The sequence below is a fragment of the Cydia strobilella genome, chromosome 7 (genome assembly GCF_947568885.1).
Source record: "Cydia strobilella chromosome 7, ilCydStro3.1, whole genome shotgun sequence".
Classification (NCBI taxonomy): Eukaryota; Metazoa; Arthropoda; class Insecta; order Lepidoptera; family Tortricidae; genus Cydia; species Cydia strobilella.
The window spans coordinates 8,374,383-8,396,430 of NC_086047.1; the positions used below are offsets into that span (position 1 = coordinate 8,374,383).

The window sequence follows — 22,048 nt, forward strand, 5'->3', positions numbered from 1 at the left end:
TCACTTGCTGGAGACATAATCGGCTTATTATTGTTATTGTTAAGAAACTTAACCGCATAATGGACTTCTGTACCAAAGAGCTAGTCCATCTGAATCAATATATTTATTATAAAAGCAATTAAAGAAGTAAATAAACAAAGACAGTTATAGACTGAGCAATTTTTCTGAATCAGAGAAGTTATATGGCAGTAAAACAAAGACCCTATAATTTGTATACTACAAGTGTTTTTTTGTTTATAAGTATAGATTTATAGACATTTCTTGAATTTAGATTATATTTGGCACACTCAATTTTATTCCCCAAGAGAGTAAAATGGGATTTCAAAAATAGTACGATAGTACTAGGATACTTAAAGCAGAAGGTGAGTCACGGAGGAGTCCAGTAATATATAAAAATATATATATATTATTTAGTAACCCAATATGCAGGTTGGTGTCTCTTTGTAAAGTAGTTTTAGTAACACAATACGATACACTTAATAAAATAATATAAACATTAAACTATTGAACACATATTAAATCACATTTACAATCGGGTCTATCGCATTACAGTTGAACACCTATTATCCATCCCCTCACAAAATCTCAGTGCAGTGTAAATATACAATGTTGCATAAGTTTTGAATGATTAAACCATTTATATCTGGGTGCTCGGCCGTGCCCCCGCCAAGACGAGACAAAGGGCAAAAGGCAGCGGCACGTTTCGCCGTATTTTCGAACCCTCGTAGCTTCGTCTTGGACAATGCTAGAGAGCTGATCTTTTGTATACCATGTACTCAGTAGACTTGTCAAAAACACCAAGTTTTATTAAGCTACCTATTATACTTAAAATTTTATAGTACCTTAATTTTCACTGTCCGAAACACATGAAACTACTTCCTGAAGTCTTAGAAGGCTGAAATTTGGCATGTAGGGATGGGTCTGTATGCAGACACATATGGTGACCAGAAATCTGTAACTTTCGCCCTGCAACCCCTTAAAATGGGGGTACCTAAAAATACCTCTAAACCTGAAAACATTGTCGAATTTAAACTGTTGTGAGACATACTAACATTGAAAACATTGGTTCCTGAAGTCCTAGAATCGTGAAATTTTGTGTGGTAGCAGTGATCGGAATGCTAATACAAAAACAACAATAAAAAAAAACCCAAAAAGTTTTCGAAGTATAGATTTGAACCAGGTTCACGTAAACCAGCCAAATAGCGCCCTCTATATTGGCACTGTTTCTTGTCGTAAACTTTTCAAAACCTTACTTCAAACCATAGAGTAACTTATACTAGAGCGGTACTGTCATAGTAAATTTTGTAACCCTAGTAAATTCACTGCCATTTATTGACACATTTAAAACTAAAAATTAAGATTTAAAAAAAAAACGATGAAATGTATTTAAATATGGATAAATGATTTTTTTTATTTGCATTTATTATTTTTATGATTTTGACCCATTTTCTTTCACTGATATGCGTTAAAATTGTTAAATAACAAACGAAACCGTCAACGCCATCTATACGACAGTAGGCCAAAGCTAGTAGCGCCCTCTGAACGAGAATCAAATTTTCTTGATTTTCGAGGCACGTTTTTTCCTTAGACTGTATCCATCTATTACAGAGTTATATCTATCTTTGCTTCAAACACAAGCGCTGGTGGCCTAGCGGTAAGAGCGTGCGACTTTCAATCCGGAGGTCGCGGGTTCAAACCCCGGCCCGGCTTAATGTTAACAGAAGGCTGGTTGGACAAAGTGATCATATCTACATACATGTACAAGCTTATATAGCTAAGTGCAGTGCCACACTATGACACTACGGATTGGTTATGAACTATTACATATAATGACATAGCTAAACTAAGCTTATAGAGTACTTCTGCAAGTACACAGGAGTTTCGGTAGATGTCACCTTAATTAGTTTAATTATTATATCATAGAATTGAGAGACTTAATCTATCTAAATTAGGTAAGTAGGTATTTGCTAAGATAGATATAACTCCGTAATAGATGGATACAGTCCAAGGGAAAAACGGTGCCTCGAAAATCACGAAAATTTGATTCTCGATCAGATGGCGCCACTACCTTTGGCCTACTCTCGTATAGAGGGCGTTGACAGTTTCGTTTGTTATTTAACAATTTTAACGCATATCAGTGAAAGAAATGTGTCAAAATCATACAAAAATAATTAATGCAAGTAAAAAAAATCATTTATCTATATTTAAATACATTTTATCGTACTTTTATAAATCTACATTTTTAGTTTTAAAGTGTGTCGATAGATGGCAGTTAATTTACTGTGGTTACAAAATCTACTATGACAGTACCGCTCTATTTTATTATATCCTCTTTGGTATTTGTATGGACTAATACCTATAGGTACTTATTGTACCTTATTCAGATAGGTCTTAACAGTCGCTTTTCCGGAAAAGAAAACATCGCGAGGAAACGGGACTAATCCTAATAATGGCAGTCGCTTTCGTAAAAATTTGTGCCTTGATATTAGTTGCCAAGCGGACCCCAGGCTCCCATGAGCCGTGGCGTGGCTCAAAATGCCGGGATAACGCGAGGAAGATGAGGGAGGTTCTGTGAGCTGTAAATCCTTGCGAACATAGCCTTAGCCTATTAGAAAAAAAAACAAAACTGTATTGATACAAAAATTATTTTATCGAACTTGATTAGCAGTTAAATTGTCTGAACGCGAAGGCCGATGGCGAGCACTTCGCAAGTAGGTGTTTGTGGAAGTTGCAAGAACCATGCATGCATACACTTGTAGCTTGTAGGTACTAAAGTTTTGTGTTTGAACAGTACAGAAGCGCGCCTCTCTTGGTCACTTCCGACCTTTATATCTTCGCGGAGCTCGACCTTAAGTCAAACCGTCCGCCATGAAGATACTTATAGACGTTGCGGTTAGCGTGTACCTGTCATATGCTCCGGGCATTCGGCCTTCAGTAGCCAAAATGGCAAAAACGGAATCCTCACAGTTTTGTTTAGTCCGTCTGTCCGTCCGGTCTTCCGTCTGGCTGTCCATATGTGACAGCCATTTTGGAACATATGTGTATTTTGTGAGCAGACTATGATCAGTTGTTTTATAAACTACATTGCAGACTCGACTGACGACGTTCATGTGACTCGTATTCTCACGTAACAAAATATTGTTAATTCAATTAAATTTGCCGTATTGTGCTGCACAATTTATTTGTGCAGTATTCAGCGAAAGATGAATATATGTAGCCATATCATAATAGGAAGTTTGCAGGCACATACAACTTTTTGTTTTCGGATGTCACAGTACCATCAAACAGTTCCCAACGATTTAGAAACTCGCATGCGTGTAGAGATCTCGAAACACCAGAGTAACGCGACCGTAAGATCCGTAACAATGTATTTATGCATATTCGGAGAGCTCATTTATATACCAGTTTCTTTACCCCTTGACTCGCGTGTGATAAGTGAGCTATTTTATTATTTTGTAAATAAATTCTGCTCACAAAATTTCCCGAAAATAAGTTGAGTAATACGTACGACTTATACAGAAGAACAGCCGGAGACTAGAAAATATTTTTGCCCAACTGTAACGAATACCTACGCTTAGCTCGCACTGCGCACTCGCTAAATTCAAATTTTAATTTAAGAAATGCATGTCAAACTCGAATCGTCGCACTAAAAAGCCGCGATTTTCCAACAGCACTGCGATAGTACGTAGGTATGTACCCACACCAAGATATTTAGGTGAAATTTGGCTACTTATTCTCCATTAAGAATTAAATATCTAAATAGATGAAATTTTTGCATTAAGTACATGTCTTAAAAAGAAAAAAATGCCTAATGATATCGAAACCGCTTCTTTTTTAGGCGCTGATCTACAATGACTCCGTGATGTTGTATATTCTCCAAATATATGTACTTAGTCGAAAAACATGTGAACACAAAATTCACAAAAATCGGTTGAGTGAGCTGAATCGGAGACCTTATATAAACGAATAAGTCATTTCTAGCTGGTATATCAACTCTTACAAAAATGAATTAAATTCCACCAAAAACATTTCATGTAAAGTGTTGCCAAGACTAGGCGCATAAAGTTTATACACTCAAAAGCTATCAGATCCCGTAGTAGTAATACATATATCACACACAAGAGCGACGTGTGAATTCGCAACCAATGTGATGACCGCCATTCTTTCCTTTTTGCATAATCAAAATGTCTTGCATCCATAGACGTCGACAAAAAGATGAGCGCCTCAGGCATTATCAATCAAGTAAAAGAAAGATGATATAACATTTGACCGACAACGCAACAACATTTAACCCATCAGTCACAGCGAGTCAGCCCACCATCACCAAATTTCAAATCGTTCAATTTCAAGCTTTTCTAGTACCTAAGATCTTCACAATTCCAGTGTATTATTTATAGGTTTTTCTGTTATACCTTAGGTAAGAAAATATTTTCTGTTTTTTTTTATTTTATTTAAGGTTCCGTAGTTTCGGAGATAAGGGGGATTCAAAGTTATTTATACAAATCAAAGGTGATGAAACAACATGCGATAAGGCGGGGGGTTTGTGTGTCTCACAACAATCCCATTTATTTAATAACACACACGATAATAGTTGAAAAATCTTCTTTTTTTTTTTCTTATTAACCCCAAAAGCGGCCCCCTTGATCAATATTTATTTATTTACATCATTAATCAGTCTTTGAGTTACCGACTTTCAATATGTGTAATAAATTTTAACCTAATCGGTGTATCGGATTAACAAATTGGCTGTGACAGACTGACATAGACAGGTACATAAGATAATTCTGTAAGCGCCACTTGCACCATCCCACTAACCGGTTAAACCTGGAGTTACCATGGTTACCAGTACGACCATCAAGTGGCCCTTAGGGTTCCGGATGTCAACATTTTTGTATGTAAGTAATTTTGTTATCATTCGCCCGTCGCCCGCGCGACAGCGCGACTCGCTTGGGCCAATACATATTGTACGAACAAGTACGAGCGAAATGCTCGCGCAAATGATGTCAAAATGAAATTACTTAGATATTAAAATGCAAGTTCGAATTGTCCTCCAATTTTGGTCATTTTGAGGTAAATAATCGTAAAAAAAGTCATAGAATGAATGTTACTACAATATAGTAACATTCATTCTGATCCGATAGCACATTTTAGTGTCATCTTACTAAGCTTAATAAAATTATCTAGCCTTCACTCCAAGTCCTTTACTTACATAAACTTCAAACTATATTCGCACTATATTTATTTTCATTGCCACTGTGGATACTTATTTAGCAGTAACTTATGTATACTATACACATGGGTCATCAAAGTCTTACAATATTCAGAATAGCTTACCGTCCTCAGGTGCGTGATCTTGCTGAATTCTTTGGAAATCGTGGTACGATTGTTATCGAATTCCTTTTGCCCCAGCGGTATGGAGTTTGCCATCATTATAGGTCACGACCCTCATAATATAAAAGTATACAATGTCTGCAACGCTTGCTATGTGAGCATTCGAATGGATATTTACATCACTTCATTGTTAAAAAAGATAATTACTAATATTAATTTGCATCTCGTCTGATTTCACAATTTACGATATATATTTTTTTTATAAAAATATAAACGTCCCCTGGATTATTATCTAGTTAAAAAACAATTGTAGAGTTTCACCACGCACAATCAACAAACTTATCAAAGTAAAATGTGGCGGCTGCAGCTTTAAAAATTTCATATAGTAGGTAAGAACATTTTATAGGACCACTATGACCTTTACAAACGGTTTGATGCAACAGGCCTAAACTAAATGAAGCTATAAAGTCACATAATTGCGATGCTAATATGCAAAGTTAACCTAGATTTATTTCATAAATTATTTACAGTATTGAGACCGATATACATTATAAGTATTGGTATACGGAATGGCCAAAAATACGTATTTTTTTACGGCGACATATTATTGATAAGTTTAACACGTTTTCATTTGAGTATTGAAGCTAAAGGGGGATATTTTGAAGATGATTTGTTTTGTTTAGTTAATGTATTTTTTATGTTTAATTACATTTTGCATAAGACGTAAAAGTAAGAAAAATATTCGTTAAATATTTTTGTCAACGTATTTTTGGACCATGATGTATATGTGCACAGCAATGTTTTAAAACTTGCCACTTTAGTTTTACACATAAAGCTTGTGTTTGAAAAACTTTGAAGTAAAGACATCCTTACTTCAAAGTTTTTCAAACACAAGTTTTTACACCGTGTAAAATTAACATATATGCAACAGAATATCATGTAATCAAATCATATGTTAGTCACTGTTGCACGTAATTAACAGGATTCTGAAATATCAAATAACAGTTTAGCAACCGGCTTAAAACGATTTACCTACTTACAAAATACCTGCAAATTTTTAATTGTTTATTAGGTAAACAATTTTAGACACTAACGATAAACTGTTTTGATAATGAAATAGGGATTTCAAAAATACAAATAGGTACAAATGCGTTTATTTCATTACTTTTTACAGCCGTTATTAGGTATAAAGGTAGGCAGGTGAGTAGTTAGTCCATCTTAAGTATAAAGTAGCTGTTTGCATAAATAGGTACTATGCAAAATCACGTTTGTTGTATGGGAGCCCAACTTAAATATTTATTTTATTCTGTTTTTATTATTGGTTGTTATAGCGGCAACAGAAATACATCATTGTCTAGCTATCACGGTTTATGAGATACAGCCTGGTGACAGACAGACAGACAGACGGACGGACAGCGGGTCTTAGTAATAGGGTCCCGTTTTGCCCTTTGGGTACGGAACCCTAACAAACATTGTGTTTTTGGCGTATATACCAAATAAATAAATGCCTGAGTCCTGAGTACCTACACCTACAATTAGCCCAAAATAACGGCACAAAACTCTCGGGCCAATTCGAACAATGATCTAGATATCAACTAGATATCCACTAGATATGAAACAGAAACGATAACGAGATATTTAAAAAAGTCATGTCAAATTTGACATTTCCGCGATTCCGAATGTCCTCTTAAACGATCTCTTTAAGATTTGCTTAAGATATACTTAGACATCCAATGGATATCTAATGGATACCCCAAAACGTCACAATAATTGTAGCGTGAAATGACAATTGGTCTCTCGAATCGAACTGCAAAAGATAACTAGTTGAGAACTAAACTATAACGTAACTGTAACGGATCTCGTATAGTTCTCGTATCTACTAGTTATCACGTTGTTCGAATTGACCGGTCTGATGGCATGGCAATAATCGATTAATACAGACACCTCCTGGCAGATGAGCTTGCATTGGATTCCGGTTTCAATTATTCAGAGTCACGACTTGATCTTGAATTAACTTGCATACCTTGCGTATATTTTATTATAAAGGTTTTTCATTGTGGTATGTTAAGCTAAGTTTTTGTTATTGCGCTTCTAAATATAATATTTATAGGGTAATTTTTCTTATTCATTGTAAATGTTGAATTGGATTGCTGGAAGAATTTTTAAATGTCATTTTACTGTACTAATATTTGTTAGTTATATCTATAACTTTACTTTAAACATACCTATTCGTACAGTGTAATTAATTTTAAGCATCTTTAATAATAATTTAATATTAGTACTTAGTTACTTAAAAATATATGTAGGTATGTGTATGTAGAGACTTACCTGCAGGCAAACTGTATATACAGTTTTGCAGGACCTATCTAGTTATAAGCTCTGTAGTGTGTATTAATAATAATAACAGATGCAGAAGGCGGTGATCTTGGACACGGCGCGGATAGTCCGCCGGTTCCTCTCTCTGCGGCCCTGACCACCGGCAGCTTGGGCCCTACCCCGCTGCCGGCGGCACCCTAGGTTAGGTTTTTAGTGTTCCGTGCAAAACTTTGTTTTGACAGACGGAACACTTATTCATAATGTGTTTATATATTTTTTGTAATGTTTTGTAAGTGTTTTTGTATTTTACTTTTATATGAATGTTATAAAACCCTAACCTAAGACTCAAAATAAATAAAGGAAATAATAAATAAATAAATAATAACAGTGACACACAGTACCTACGCGAGGACCGCGTTTCAACGCAGAGAAGAGAGATCATAATCATTTTCAATACCTATCATTAACAAGTAACATTATTTTTAGTGTTATATGAGCACTTTTTGTTATTTTATATGCATGGTCGTAGTAATTAGAGTTGATAATGTTAAGAAAATATACAAACCCAGAGAAGAGCAGCAATTAGGTCATTTTACTAAAAAGCTTTGACTTTTTGCAAAAAGTCTAAAATGATCTTAAAATGGTTTTCATTAAAACCTCGCTCTATTTTTCATATGTTTGGAGTCACGGTTCAAACTTTAGAAGTGGTGGTACAGATTATTTTTACTTTCGAACCTAAAATATTCACTAGGTTATACTATACCAAAATTTAACAAACATCTTTTTATAACAGGTGTCACAGACAGTCCCCTATGCAGAGGATGCATGGAGACAGAAGAAGCAGCCTCTCACGTGGTGCTGGAGTGCGCGGAGTGGCCCCATACAGGGCAAAACATCTCGGATCCCCGAGAGACCTCCCCGAGGTCCTACTCAACATAAAAGGTTTGATAGGTTTCCTCGAGGAGCTGGGCTGGCAGGACTAGCCCACTCCCATGTCAAGCAAAATAGGCGCCAGTCGTCGAGTTGCGGAAAATCGCCCGAACTACAATACAATACAATACTATACCAAAAAATAAGTTTGAACGCCCCCATAGGTACTTTTTGAAAGAACGACACCTCACACAATAGGGCTGATAGAAAAAAATCCTACTTTACGTGTAAATAAATGTACCTAGTTTTTGTTTTACCTACCACTTTGTCGGTGTGATATAACAAATATCCCTAAATGCAGCTTTCTAGTGAAAAAAAAAGTTGTTAAAATGACAACATGTACTTGTTGTACATGTTATCATTTTAACAACTTTTTGATGACATTAGGAAAACATATTTCTAAATGACAAGCATAAAAATAACTTATGAACTAAATAAACCTAAGAATAAAATAAAACTAAAACTTACTCGTAATACATCATATAAAATCAAAACTATACTAATCTAATTTATTTAATCTAATTAGAGCCGGACCAAGCTAACTTTTCATTGTCTTTGCAAAGGCAGTATCATCGTAAATATAAATTGTCTATGAATTTATATATGATTTTATAATGTTATTTGTTCTCTCAAAGTCGGTGCAGTTAACTTGGATGAACTAGCAAAATCCTTAATCTCTGTCAACTTCTTAAAACTTGGAGAGAGCAATGACATGCGCTCTACACTTATGGATTACATTATTCAGGCGCTGTATTGATAACTTACTCCGTATACGGTGGGCTGTATTTACATCGAGCACTTTGCCATACCTTAAACGTTAGGCGTTATTCAGCGTTTGAAAATGATATAATTTTGTTTTTAATAAGTCAGAATTAATTAGTCGGTAATCTTTTACCTCCTTATTCATAAAACGTAGCAACCTCTTATAAACCTCTATTAAATTTTGTCCCTTTCTAAAAGAATTGTCAAAATGACGGATTATCATATGTTTGTTACATTTGACCATCATTTGATAGCCGTTTCTCAATAACGCCATTAGAATTTAGGAATAACACACAAACGTTATTTACTATATTTCTTCTTCTTCTTCTTCTTTTAAAATTATGGCTTCAGCCCAGTGGGACTATTTCGCCAGTATCAAGGTATTGAGAGGTTTACAAACGACAAAAATTGTACGGTTGTACAAGACAGTGTACGGTAATTTGTTAGCTCTTGTAAATCGATAGCTAGAATTTACAAGAAGCACGTGGACTACCGGCCGTTGACTCCAAGATGGTGGTTAAACGCGCTTCAAAATTAATTCTCCATTCACTGCACACTACCACATTAGTTTACTGTATAATAAGCTATCGATATTACACTTTAAACAATATTAATAAGCAAAAAACAAAGTAATTAATCACGATGCTAACTATCAAGATGGCGCTCGAACCGGAAGTCCATTTACTATATTTACTCAATCCGCCGGACGATTTCGGTCTGTCAGTTGTTCGGAACTGTCAAACTCTTGTTCTAACTGACAGGCTGATATCGTCCGGCGCATGGAGAATGTATAAAGGAGCCAAATCTCTATGTATGAAAAGTGTCCATCAAAAAACAGTAATTAGGCGGCGCCACCATACACCGAAATACTACCAAAAACAACCTACGTAATTTGGTCGGGTTATTTGTTGCCTTATATGGTTCATGTTATACTCATGTCCCAGAGCCTAACTAGCGCCACCGGAGAGATTAGGAACTATTATTTAAAGCTTAACGCGGTCACTTTTACAACAATTCTGCCATAAGCGATTGCGATCCTTTCTATACCATCCATAGTCCGGCGGACTGATAATTAGTGGGCCCCTTAAGTATACCGATTCATTTAACTCAAATAGTAACTTAGTAAGACAAAGATGATTCTCTCTATGTTTGAAATGAGACAGTCTTTTGACAAACTATATATATATTTTTCCGATTTAAAGTAGACCATCACTATCATGCTGTAACATGAGGTTGTGATATAGTTTTAATGTATGTACATACCTACAAAAACTGTTGCAGCATAATTATTACCCAGCAAGGAGCAAAGTAGGCACATTTTACGGTAATTTTCACCATAATATTGCAAATAGAATCTTAACAAGTATTCTACCTACAGGTGCAGAGTAGCATAGCCATTTCAAACACTTGCCGATGCTAAAAATCAAACCAAACACAAGTGTATTGAATAATTTAATATTATTTAAGTACCTATATAGTTACTATCTACTAACTATTCAAACTGAAACGGGTAGGGTACTTCATAATCGTCGATGCCAAATCCCTCGTAGTCGGGAAACTGCGGACCAACCTTGGCAACTGCAAAAGAAGCATTCCTTAACAAACAATACAAATGAACACAATAGGATTACGAATCGTTTACTGACGCTAATTGCATCTGATATGCGTAACTTGTCTGTTTGTTAAATTTGATGTTAACGCCCTTACGAGTATGATGAATATTATGAGTTTTGACTCGCATCTTATACTCTCCTTTGTCAATATTTACTAGTGTTGAATACCAGAAATTTATTTTAGTACGGATACTAACATAATTAATAATGATAAAGTAATTAATTAATTATAATATTATAAAATAAATATTATAAAACTAAATTGAAATATCTAATCTGACGTCTTCTACTACGAAAAATGGACAGAGCTGGGTTTTATCCTTTGTAAATAATTTCCTTATTTTCGTGCACAAATTAATAATTCGAATACCAAGATAGGTACATAATAATATTAATAATTCTCATATACTTACAAATAGGACCACCAGATCCAAATAGTCGCTTAGGATAGATTTCTACGGGGACGGGCACAGCTTTTTCCAAATAGCGTACAACTGGTCCACGAGCGACTGCTCCTTGAGGTAGTCCATGTGGGATTCCGTGTGGTATTCCTTGAGGTATCGCTTGAGTTATTCCTTGATGTATCCCTTGTGGTATTCCTTCTGGTATCCCTTGGGGTATTCCCTGTGGTATCCCGTGATGTCCCTGAGGTATGGCTTGAGGAATGATTTGCAGTGCAGGTTGATGATGACCATGATGAGGTGGTGGTGCTGCATGAAGACTCGGTCCACTCTTCGAGACTACGGCGTTGAAGCCATGGACAGGATCCGCCGTATAATCGACTGTTCGAACGGAGCCATCGGGTTCCACTAATGAATATTGTCCTGGAAAATGTTAATTTACCGTTATTTTAATGTTACGCCATTAATAATTAACTGTGGCGTTATTCATAAACGCACAACGTGCCTCGATTAGCTAGGTATTAATTTTAAGAAAGGAATAAAAGAGGACCAAGTTTACTCCACAGGATCATCATTATTGTCAAATTTCTATAAAAAAAATGACGTTAATACTGACACCCTCTCACTTTGTTCTATTCATGTCCGTACAAAGTTAGCTTAGATTGACTCAAACTAATTGAACCTTGTAGAGTTTTATTAATAAGGGGGTTAATATTTAAAAATAGATACTTTTGATTGGTTGGATTTTTGGACCATTTATATTGCAAAATTCTTCTAACAAGGAAAGGTACCCAACTGTTCGGCTCCGATTTGATTTGGTTTTTATATAATATTATACATTAGTCTAAAATAATAGACACGTAATTTTTTTTAGCGGCCCAAACTCAACCTATTGGGAGCAATTGTCCTCCAAAGTACTAAAAAGTGACCAAACCCTCTAACTGCTGTAGAGAGTTTTATTCAAGCAAATTGCTAGTTAATTACTGGTTTGATTAATATATTGGAGAACATGAAAAAGTTATGGACACGTACCCAACTAGCAAAGTATTTAATCCTACAATAATCGAATTTAAACTGTCGGCCTGTCGGTTTATACACGGTCGTCGTGAATGCTGCTCGCACTATTAGTGCTTGAGAAAGGAGACCTAGGCTCTCCGAAGCATGTCGCGCGAGTGACTAACACAAGTGAGTCTAAACCGTAAAATGATTTAATCCTACAATGTTTTTTATTAGTAAGTATCTACTAATAACAATCTTATAATGGCATTGATGTGATATATATCGGAATCCCTAAAGTTTTGTCTCCTATTTTTGCATTCCCTAATATTGTTTGTCATAATGATCAGTTGTCCTAACCCTCGTAAGCCCTAATTTTGGTTTCCCTATTATCGAATGGCCGATTTTTTTGTCCAAATATGTTTTTCCCTAATATCACTTTCCATATAGACTATTTATCCTAATGTTATTAAGCATATTTTTGCGTGTGTCTTAGTTATAACCCAACCTAACCCACTTTTGTAGCAGTCGTTCGTTCTTGCAAGGACCGCAGTTCTAACCTAACCTAACCCACTTTTATGGCAGCAGTTCGTTATTGCAGGGATCACAGTTGTAACCTAACCTATTTTTGACAGCAGTTAGTTTTTACAATGGTCGCAGTTCTAACCTAACCAAACCCAAAAAAATCACGTTTGTTGTATGGGAGCCCAATTTAAATATTTATATTATTCTGTTTTTAGTATTTGTTGTTATAGCGGCAACAGAAATACATCATCTGTGAAAATTTCAACTGTCTAGCTATCACGGTTCATGAGATACAGCCTGGTGACAGACAGACGGACAGACGGACAGTGGAGTCTTAGTAATAGGGTCCCGTTTTTACCCTTTGGGCACGGAACCCTAAAAAACACTTCAAAGTTTCATACTTCTCATCGTTTCACTCACTTTTCACTTTTATTTACTACCGTGTTCACGTCGCCCGCCCGGCGCGGCGCCGCCCTCACGTTGCTGCGCGCCCTGCAGCTCCGCGTTCGCCACGATAGTAACAGAGTATTCAAATGTACACTTTTAGGATCGTTGCTGTTTTAATATATGCTAGGACTTAATGTACAAACCGGTTAACAACCATGACATTCTTCACTACCGTGAAGTTTTCAGTTTTCATGATTAAAAAAAACTATTAAAATAACCATAGTGAAGTGAGTGAAAGAATAAGAAGTAAAAAACATTGAAATGTGTTACTTTTGTAAAATATGAGTTTGAGCCGAAATAACGAAACACGTGTCCGTTACTTTTTCATGTTCTCCATATCATATCATCGAACCAGTAATTAACTAACAATTTGCTTGAACAAAACTCTCTACAGAAGTTAGAGGGTTTGGTCACTTTTCAGTACTTTGGAGGACAATTTCTCCCAATAGGCTGAGTTTGGGCAGCTAAAAAAAATACGCGTCTGTTATTTTAGACTACTTTGTATTATAACATATATAAAAATAAAATCAGAGCCGGACAGTTGGGTACCTTTCCTTGTAAGCCGGTTATCCGACAATCAAACCATTTTCACTTTTTCTACTGAATCCACACTAGTGTGGAGTTTACATAAATTAGTAGCACATCATACCGGTGCAATATTAAAGCAATTATTAATCTACAGCTTCATCAAACGGAGAGTTTGTATTAATAAAATGCATGCTTTTCCAATTTCAGAGCACGTCATTATTTTTAACAATAATTTCCCATTGCTAGAGCCTTTTCCGTGTAATATATTGCCCTTTCCCAAACATAGCAGCATTGTTTAATAAATCGGTGAGTACAACGTACTCGTAGTTTAGCAAACAATGCCATGAAAACAGTCAGAGATCAAGATAAAGTAGTTACTGTGCCTCGTAGTTAATACTCTGGGAACTGCGATTGTATGTGATGTACATGATTACTTCTCAGCTACATAATTCTTAGAAATATAGCTGTATTAGCTGTAGGTGTATTATTTGATGTCGAATTATGTTCAAGGGGTTAGTATTATGAATATATATGAATTTTTCACAACTTTGTATTCAAAAAAAAATTTTTTTTTTAACCCACAACCATCGTGGGTAATCTCACTTTCTCCGCTTCTGGTCTAGACATAATGTCGCCAAATAAAGGGCATGCTTAAGAAAAAAGTCTTATATGGTTCCAAATGTAAACAGTATTTAAAAAGCCGGTCAACAAAATTATAAATATATAATATATATATATAGGTATTTATCTACTACAGAATATACGAACTTTCACTTTTTTAATTTTCTCGATATCACTTTCTTATATGTATGTACTTGTATTGTATTGTAGTTCGGGCGATTTTCCGCAACTCGACGACTGGCGCCTATTTTGCGTGACATTATGTATGTACTTGTAGTAACAAATAATTTGTAAGAACTTTACCTAATGTGTTATTTTTTTGTTAAACCTGATTGATCCCTTGGGTACTTACTGGGTGGCTACTTAAATCAACTTGATAGTGTAGTTTGTAAATAGTAATAGTACCTAAATTCGCAACGAGTGGCTAGAAATTAAAACACGACCGAAGAGAGTGTTTTAAATCGACACGAGTTGCGAGCTACCTATTCGCACATGTATCGTACGTTTTTTAAATTTTCTGCATAGGCACGTAAAGTTCTAATTACCGCACTAGTGCGGTAAAGTAGCACCATATGTACTGTAAATATATTTTACAGTACCTATGGTGCACTGGTGGTGGTGGTGGCACTAGTGCGTAAAAGAGCACTTTTCGTGCATATGTCAAAAGTTTAAACGGCCATATGTACTGTAAAACGTTGTACGATACACGTGCGAATACGTAATTCGCAACTCGTGTCGATTTATTTTATCGCCACTCGTTTCGAATTTCCTCTTTTCCGCACTTGTATCGTAAATAACTATTATATACCTTTGACAACATCACCGTCTCGTGTCTCATGTTGTGACTTCACGTCGCCGGTGCTGTGATCTGCGACTCCGTAGTTGAAGGCGTATCTGGGACGATCTTGCTGAAATGCAGTGAATTTTTTGTAAACTATTTACATCTTATTTAATCACAATTGACATCTGACTCAACTGATTGTTTATGAATTTAATATTTTTTTTAAACAAGTAAGTACAACCAATTTGATACCGCCTCTCTTGTGTCCAGTATTAGGTACCTACCGTTGTCTATATTGTTGTATTGTCGTTGTTAATTAGATTTTGTATTTTTCAGGTTACTTTTATTGTAACCAAAATTTAACAATACTAAACTATCACATTGTATGAGTGAAATATATTAATTTTATATTTTAACAAGTTTGGGAATAAATCAAATTATTTTATTAAACATTTTGATTTGTGTTTTTTTTTCCACTTCGTCAGGAGGGCTTCGTCACTTTTTCTTTAATATATGACATCTATTACAGTTTTTAATTTATATTTTAAATTAACAATTTTAATATGCCTATAAGTCACTATAGATTTTATTGATTAAAGTACCTAAACTATTTCTTGGTGATAAACACTCACTATAAATAAATAGAACACTTACATAATATCCTTCATAAGTTCCAACTTCTATCGGCGGCTGAAAAACTCCCTTATATTTGGGATTAGGAACCGCCTGCGCCACTGCAGCGATCGCCACCAACGTTACACACTCTAAGCAATACATTATGCAAACACTACTCAAATGCGACTGCAGAGCTGAATGACTGATCCCTGAATAAGACAATACACGGTGTACGGGTACTTATATGTGGCCTTATTTGTTAGTGAGCGCCAGCCTTGGGCACGGCTTCCGAAAATGAAGTTTCCTTGCGCGGACGAGGCGGCTAATTGAGAAAATTTTCGCAGGCCACAATGGTCGCATGTAGATTACGTTGCAACACCATATTGCCTTTATGGGAGCTGTTCAATCTCGGGACAGGTGCATCGCGTAGCCACATTTTATGGAACGGATTTGGTTTTAGAATACCTACGCATGATTACTATTTTTTACATCATGTAAATCGAACTTGCTTTCTGAGCATCAGATTTCTAATAAGGTACACTTGGGCACAATTGTGTATGCAAGGGTACTTAGCTAATAGTTTTGCTGACTATACCTATAAAAGGCCGAGTCCTTTATAAAGGCATTAAGTATATATTAAAAAAAAACTGGCCAAGTGCGAGTCGGACTCGCGCACCAAGGTTTCCGTACTTTATAGTATTTGTTGTTATAAATAGCGGCAAAAGAAATACATGATCTGTGAAAATTATCACGGTTCATGAGACACAGCCTGGTTACAGACAGACAGGCGGACAGACGGACAGCGGAGTCTTATTAATAGGGTCCCGTTTTTACCCTTTGGGTACGGAACCCTTATTTCCTTTGCAGACTAACTTACTCGGACGTATGTACCGAGCTGAAGCCAACATTTAGAGGCACTTTTGACAATTTAATGAAATGTAAGGGTGCGGGTATGCAGCCTTAGTCTTACTTGGTAGAACACACAGCTAAACTGTGGAATGAACTGTCGCCTGCGGTATTTCCGGACCGATATGACCTTCAAACCTTCAAGAAAAGAGCGTACTCCCATCTTAAAGGCCGGCAACGCACTTACAACCCCTCTGGTGGTGCGGGTGTCCATGGGCGGCGATAATCGCTTACCATCAGGTGATCCGTCTGCTCGTTTGCCTCCTATTTCATAAAAAAAAAAAAAAAAAAAAAAGCAATGGACTAAATACTGGGCTATGGGCTACAGGATAAAAAAACTAGAAGCCTGCCTAATAAAACGATAAAAGATATCCGGCTATTACAAATAATCTTATTTAATGGCGTCAGACCTTTACGTACATAATTATATCACCAAGTTGTCCTTTATAGAACTCAGGGACCCCAGAGGTTAATCTAAAGTCACAAATAAGAATCATGGACAAATTTTTGATAGCATCTGTCATCATAAACAAACCTCGAATCACAGATATACAGATATTTGGTACTATACTGCCATTTGTAAAAATATGGCACATTCATTTCTTCCTTTTGTGCCATCTTGTAAGAAAAGTTCAAGAGTTCCCCGATAAAACAAAAGTATTGAATTAGTACCTTCATGCTGATTTAACTAGACGTTTTTTTTCTCGATGAGACAGGATATCCGACCGAGGCATTATGATTAAACCCACAAGGAATTGTTGATGATTAACTTTAGCTAATCATGAATGACGAAAATTAGACACGTCGTACCTACTGTTGTTTTTTTAATTACTAGGATTTACATCAAAGAATGTTTATGTATATTGATCTCTTCAACCACACTTTGTATTAAGATATTATTTACATACATGTAATTTTCGATATTTGATGAAATAATTAGGTTATTGCAACAAGAAATAAAATATACGTGGAATATCCTGTTAGTTCCTAAAGATTTCTGAAGTTTTATTGCCTTAATGTGGAGTGCGTAGGCCAATCTTAAGGCCAGGTCAGACGGGACAATTTATCGCACAATCTAATTAAATTGACTATTTGTCGGTTTGTGTGGTGCCGACGCAAAATTGAAATTCTAGGACGGCTCACGATCCCACTATAAAATTTTGAACATGTGGGCGCTAGAAAATGACAATTATATTACCAATTTAATTTATGGTCGAATTGTCCATTTGATTGTCCCTTCTGGACTGGCTTTAAGGGACGCAGTTATGCATTAGAGGTAGCAAGCAACATCCTGTTAGATGTAATCCAGTGACGTTTACATATGCCATACGATAAATAATAAGCAAGCAATATTGCTATTTCATTCTACCGCATAGCTGGCCCGTTCCTTTAATTGGCCTACGTTGTCCCAATATATGTAGGTACTCGGCACAATATAAGGAATAAATATTGAATTTCAGGACATTTGTTACTTTTTGGTTTATTCAAAATGTCGGCTTAATAGCCTTGCAGTTTTTTTTTAATACTAACTACGAAATAAGTCGAGTACCTACTTATGCAAAACCTTTTAGTTCCAAGTCAGAAAACATTTATTTTTATATAATAACACTAGAGTTGATCCGACTAAGTAGTTCATGCGGTAGCTCACCTAGAACAAAAGCGTAATAATTTATCCAAACACTATTATTTGGATAACACCATGACTACCATAAGGACAGCCTTGGCAGGTGTTTGTATCTACTAAAGGCATTATCTCAATGTAATCTTTATGGTTTCATTGTTAACTATGGTTCCGAGTACGTAAGTAGCCCTTGTGCAATTTTATAAACTCTAATACTTACTTACTTACTAGTTTGGCGCAATGACCAAAAATTATCATTGGCCTCCAACACAAGAGCACGCCATTTTACCCGGTCCTGCGCGGATTCACGCCAGTTTTCACCGAGCTCCCGGAGATCTGCATCCACTCTATCCGCTCACCGATACTTAGGATGACCTGTACAGGACGGCGTCCAGTCGGTCGACCCAAATATGCCCTCTTTCAGCCAACGGAGACGATGTGCTTTGGTCTCACCCATTATATTCGGTTCAGCTATGAGTTCCTCGATTTCGACATTTTTCCAAATCCTCCGTCTCTTTTAACGGGTCCCACAATCTTCCTTAACACCTTAGGTACGTTCTGTGAATAGAAGGCTGTTTTCCTCTTACGTACTATAGGTATTTAAGTAGTACCTGTAAGTACTATTTGTCTTTATTACCGCAACTTTATTTGCATACATCGGAATTTTCGGTGCGGGAATGATTTGAGTAAGAGTAGAGATAAAGATATATGTTAGTCTAAGAAAACATCATATTATGCCTAATAAATAACTACCTCTCTATGAATTTTATACACACTATGATACATTTTTGTTTTCACCACACAAGCTCATAAAGACACTCTTAATTTTTTGGAAAACGGAAGAGAAAGTTGCATTTTATATACAAGTGTTGAAGTAATTTGATGCAAATTTTGAGTTGATTTCTGATGTCGGAGAGTAGGATTGACTTTTCAATGGTTTTTTTTATACCACGTCGGTGGCAAACAAGCATAGGGCCCGCCTGATGTTAAGCAGTCTCCGTAGCCTATGTACGCCTGCAACTCCAGAGGAGTTACATGCGCGTTGCCTACCAAAACACTCCTCTCCCTCGAGCTCTGGCAACCTTACTCACCGGCAGGAACACAACACTATTAGTAGGGTCTAGTGTTATTTGGCTGCGGTTTTCTGTAAGGTGGAGGTACCTCCCCAGTTGGGCTCTGCTCTAGATCTGGAATGACATCCGCTGTCCTGTGCCCTACCACACAAAGCGAGATGTTATTCACAGTGCCCATACCTCTCTTAATGATGATGATTTTAAATGATTAAATTAAATGTAAATTAATTTTTAACAAGCAGAAACGTCTGCGATCGATGCTATTAAGCTTAGAATAAATTTAAAAGTGGAAAAATTAAATTTAAATTAAATGTATTTTAATTTAATCTTTTGTTTCATTAATTATTCATTAGGTGGAAACTTGCTAGAGTACAGTCTGTTTTTTTAAGTCTTTGGCTAATGGCAAACATTCCCGCCCCGTAAACCCCTATGTATGTTTATTTGTTAATTTTTTAATTGCCTACAAAACTTTTACTAACGCCTGTCAGCAGAGCTGGCTGAATCTATGCAATCACCGTAATTCCGACAAAGTTACTTATAAAACTTCTCTTCACATTTTTTTATTAAAAATCACCATTTATAAAAAGTAGGTACTTACTCTTATTTTATTAAGCCCATTTTATGTTTATGCGACTTTTTTTTATTTTACGGAATGAAAATTCATAAAACTTCATTGTGTGCAGATCATTTACTACATAGTCCAGCAGGCCTACCCAAAATGACAACTGTGTGAAGAAAAAGAAAAGAAAAGCTATTATTTACGTTTATCTTAGCGTTTTGTTTCGTTTTCTGCAAACGATTATCATCTTGGCTAGGCCCCTTGGTTTATCATAATTTGATCACAATTCAGTATCTGAATATTTCGAACCAACGCTTTACGTAACAGTGAGCAATACAGCATAATACTCATTCACAAAGAGTATTGTGTATGACAAATTCTTGCGGTACTTTTGTCACTGGATTCGTTTTTGTGTGAGATTGTCTGGCAATACTATTCTTACAGCTTATTAAATCTCTTTGTTTATCTATAGGTCAGGCAACGAATGCTCAAAAAATGTTATAGAGGGTTATGCTTGGAACACAATTTTTGACTTCGTAACTTTGTTTGGACACAAAAGTCCCCGGTCGTAGCCCTTGAGCTGGGGGGGAGAGGGGGGTTTGAATTTGAACCATTTACCCACATACTATGCACATGTCATAATAACTATACGTACTAAGATAGATACTTAGATATTTAATAATTTAAATTCGCTAAAAGGTCACTTATATTAACATACCTAAATACAACCTGTATAAAATCTGAAATACTAATTAATGATACGTAGGTGATACCTACATAAATATGAAAGTATGTTCACTAATATTGTTTCATTACTATGTACCTATATAAATAAACAATTCTCCTACACATTTTAAACAATTCTTCAAGCACAATGAACCAAAAAAGAAAGGAAAATGTAAAACAAGTGAGCAAAAACGGTTTGTTTACGATTCATTCCATGTCAAAAGCGACCCGGCACTGCCATTCATAACACGGGGCTGATACCATCACGTTTTCATACAAACGCAATGTATGCTGACGTATCAGACATCAACATGAATAAATGCAGGGACCAGTAAAGTAACGCATTTCTAAATGTATTCTTAGAGTAACATGTTCCTTCATTTTATGATTTAATAGGTGTGCTATGATAAATTCCTTGTCTATAATGCACTGTATATTATCTTGTGAGCGTCACAACATTTTATGACTGCTCTGCTTACTTGTAGTATCGTTTTCTCAAAATAGTTGCTGTCTACTCCAGCAACTACCTCTGGTTATATTTCCGTTTTTAATTAAAATAGCCTTAACAAACGCGCCAATATGTGTACCTATTGGGCGATTTCCTTGAACACATGAATCATTGGAGAAGATTCATCGATAGCTTCTCCTTCTCCTCCGCCACTAAAGGGTTTAGTCTCATTTTCTTTAGTACTTAACTATATCACATTATCACATATAATTCACTTTATAAGTCACCGTCATCACTTTTATGTAAGTTTGGACCCGGATGATAAAATATTATTTTATTCCGTACGCCCGGTTCAAAGCCATAATTTTCAAATGTACTTATTTAATTTATTTTTTACCTATCAAATTGACACACGTTAATGTTTATTGAAGAAAAATGTTTACTTTTACTAACATGTACGGAGTGAAATAAAACTTCTGAAGTTTAGAATCTAAACTAAGCAGCCGCTCACAAAATACATATTCTTTCATGGAATTTCGACAGATAGACAAACAGACGGAGCGAATAAAATATTAAGGGTTCTGTTTTTTGCCTTTTAGGCTGCGGAATTCTAAAAATAAAAAAAATGTGTCCTGTATATGAAAGTTCAAGATGTACAATATGCACAATACAATACTCTTAATGCACGCCTCGCCATTATTTGGGATTGCGACTAACCTGGTGGCATTTTCAACACTTGATTTTAACAGGACGTTCAATCTGCCATGTTACATCTTCCCATACATTTTCCCATAATTTTACCTAAACGAATCATCAAATGGCATTATACCCACAACGTTTTACATGACT

General features: G+C 35.8%; 1 protein-coding gene and 1 long non-coding RNA gene across 2 annotated transcripts in view; both read right to left on the reverse strand.

The window, feature by feature from the left end:
- Positions 1–10,778: 10,778 nt before the first annotated feature.
- On the reverse strand, positions 10,779–16,242 carry LOC134743047 (pro-resilin-like). The gene is made up of 4 exons (XM_063676328.1): positions 15,906–16,242; positions 15,279–15,378; positions 11,366–11,776; positions 10,779–10,917 (listed from the first exon to the last, which is right to left on the reverse strand). Exons 1-4 carry the CDS (start codon positions 16,026–16,028, stop codon positions 10,832–10,834), a joined length of 720 nt encoding a protein of 239 aa, XP_063532398.1. The 5' UTR covers positions 16,029–16,242; the 3' UTR covers positions 10,779–10,831.
- A 2,042-nt stretch (positions 16,243–18,284) lies between these two features.
- Positions 18,285–22,048, reverse strand: part of LOC134743050 (uncharacterized) — a 28,003-nt gene continuing 24,239 nt past the window's right edge. Inside the window, exons 2-3 of the long non-coding RNA XR_010127987.1 lie at positions 19,346–19,439; positions 18,285–18,301 (exon numbers count right to left, since the gene is read on the reverse strand). This is a non-coding gene — a long non-coding RNA (uncharacterized LOC134743050). The remainder of the gene's footprint in view (positions 18,302–19,345; positions 19,440–22,048) is intronic.

Bases quoted from the DNA above. Each gene is read 5' to 3' on its own strand.
- LOC134743047 (XM_063676328.1), bottom strand. From the start codon at position 16,028: ATGTATTGCTTAGAGTGTGTAACGTTGGTGGCGATCGCTGCAGTGGCG. The intron at 15,379-15,905 runs GTAAGTGTTCTA...ACTGCATTTCAG, and splicing joins GAACTTATGAAGGATATTAT to CAAGATCGTCCCAGATACGC. The intron at 10,918-11,365 runs GTAAGTATATGA...CTTCTTTTGCAG, and splicing joins TGGATCTGGTGGTCCTATTT to TTGCCAAGGTTGGTCCGCAG.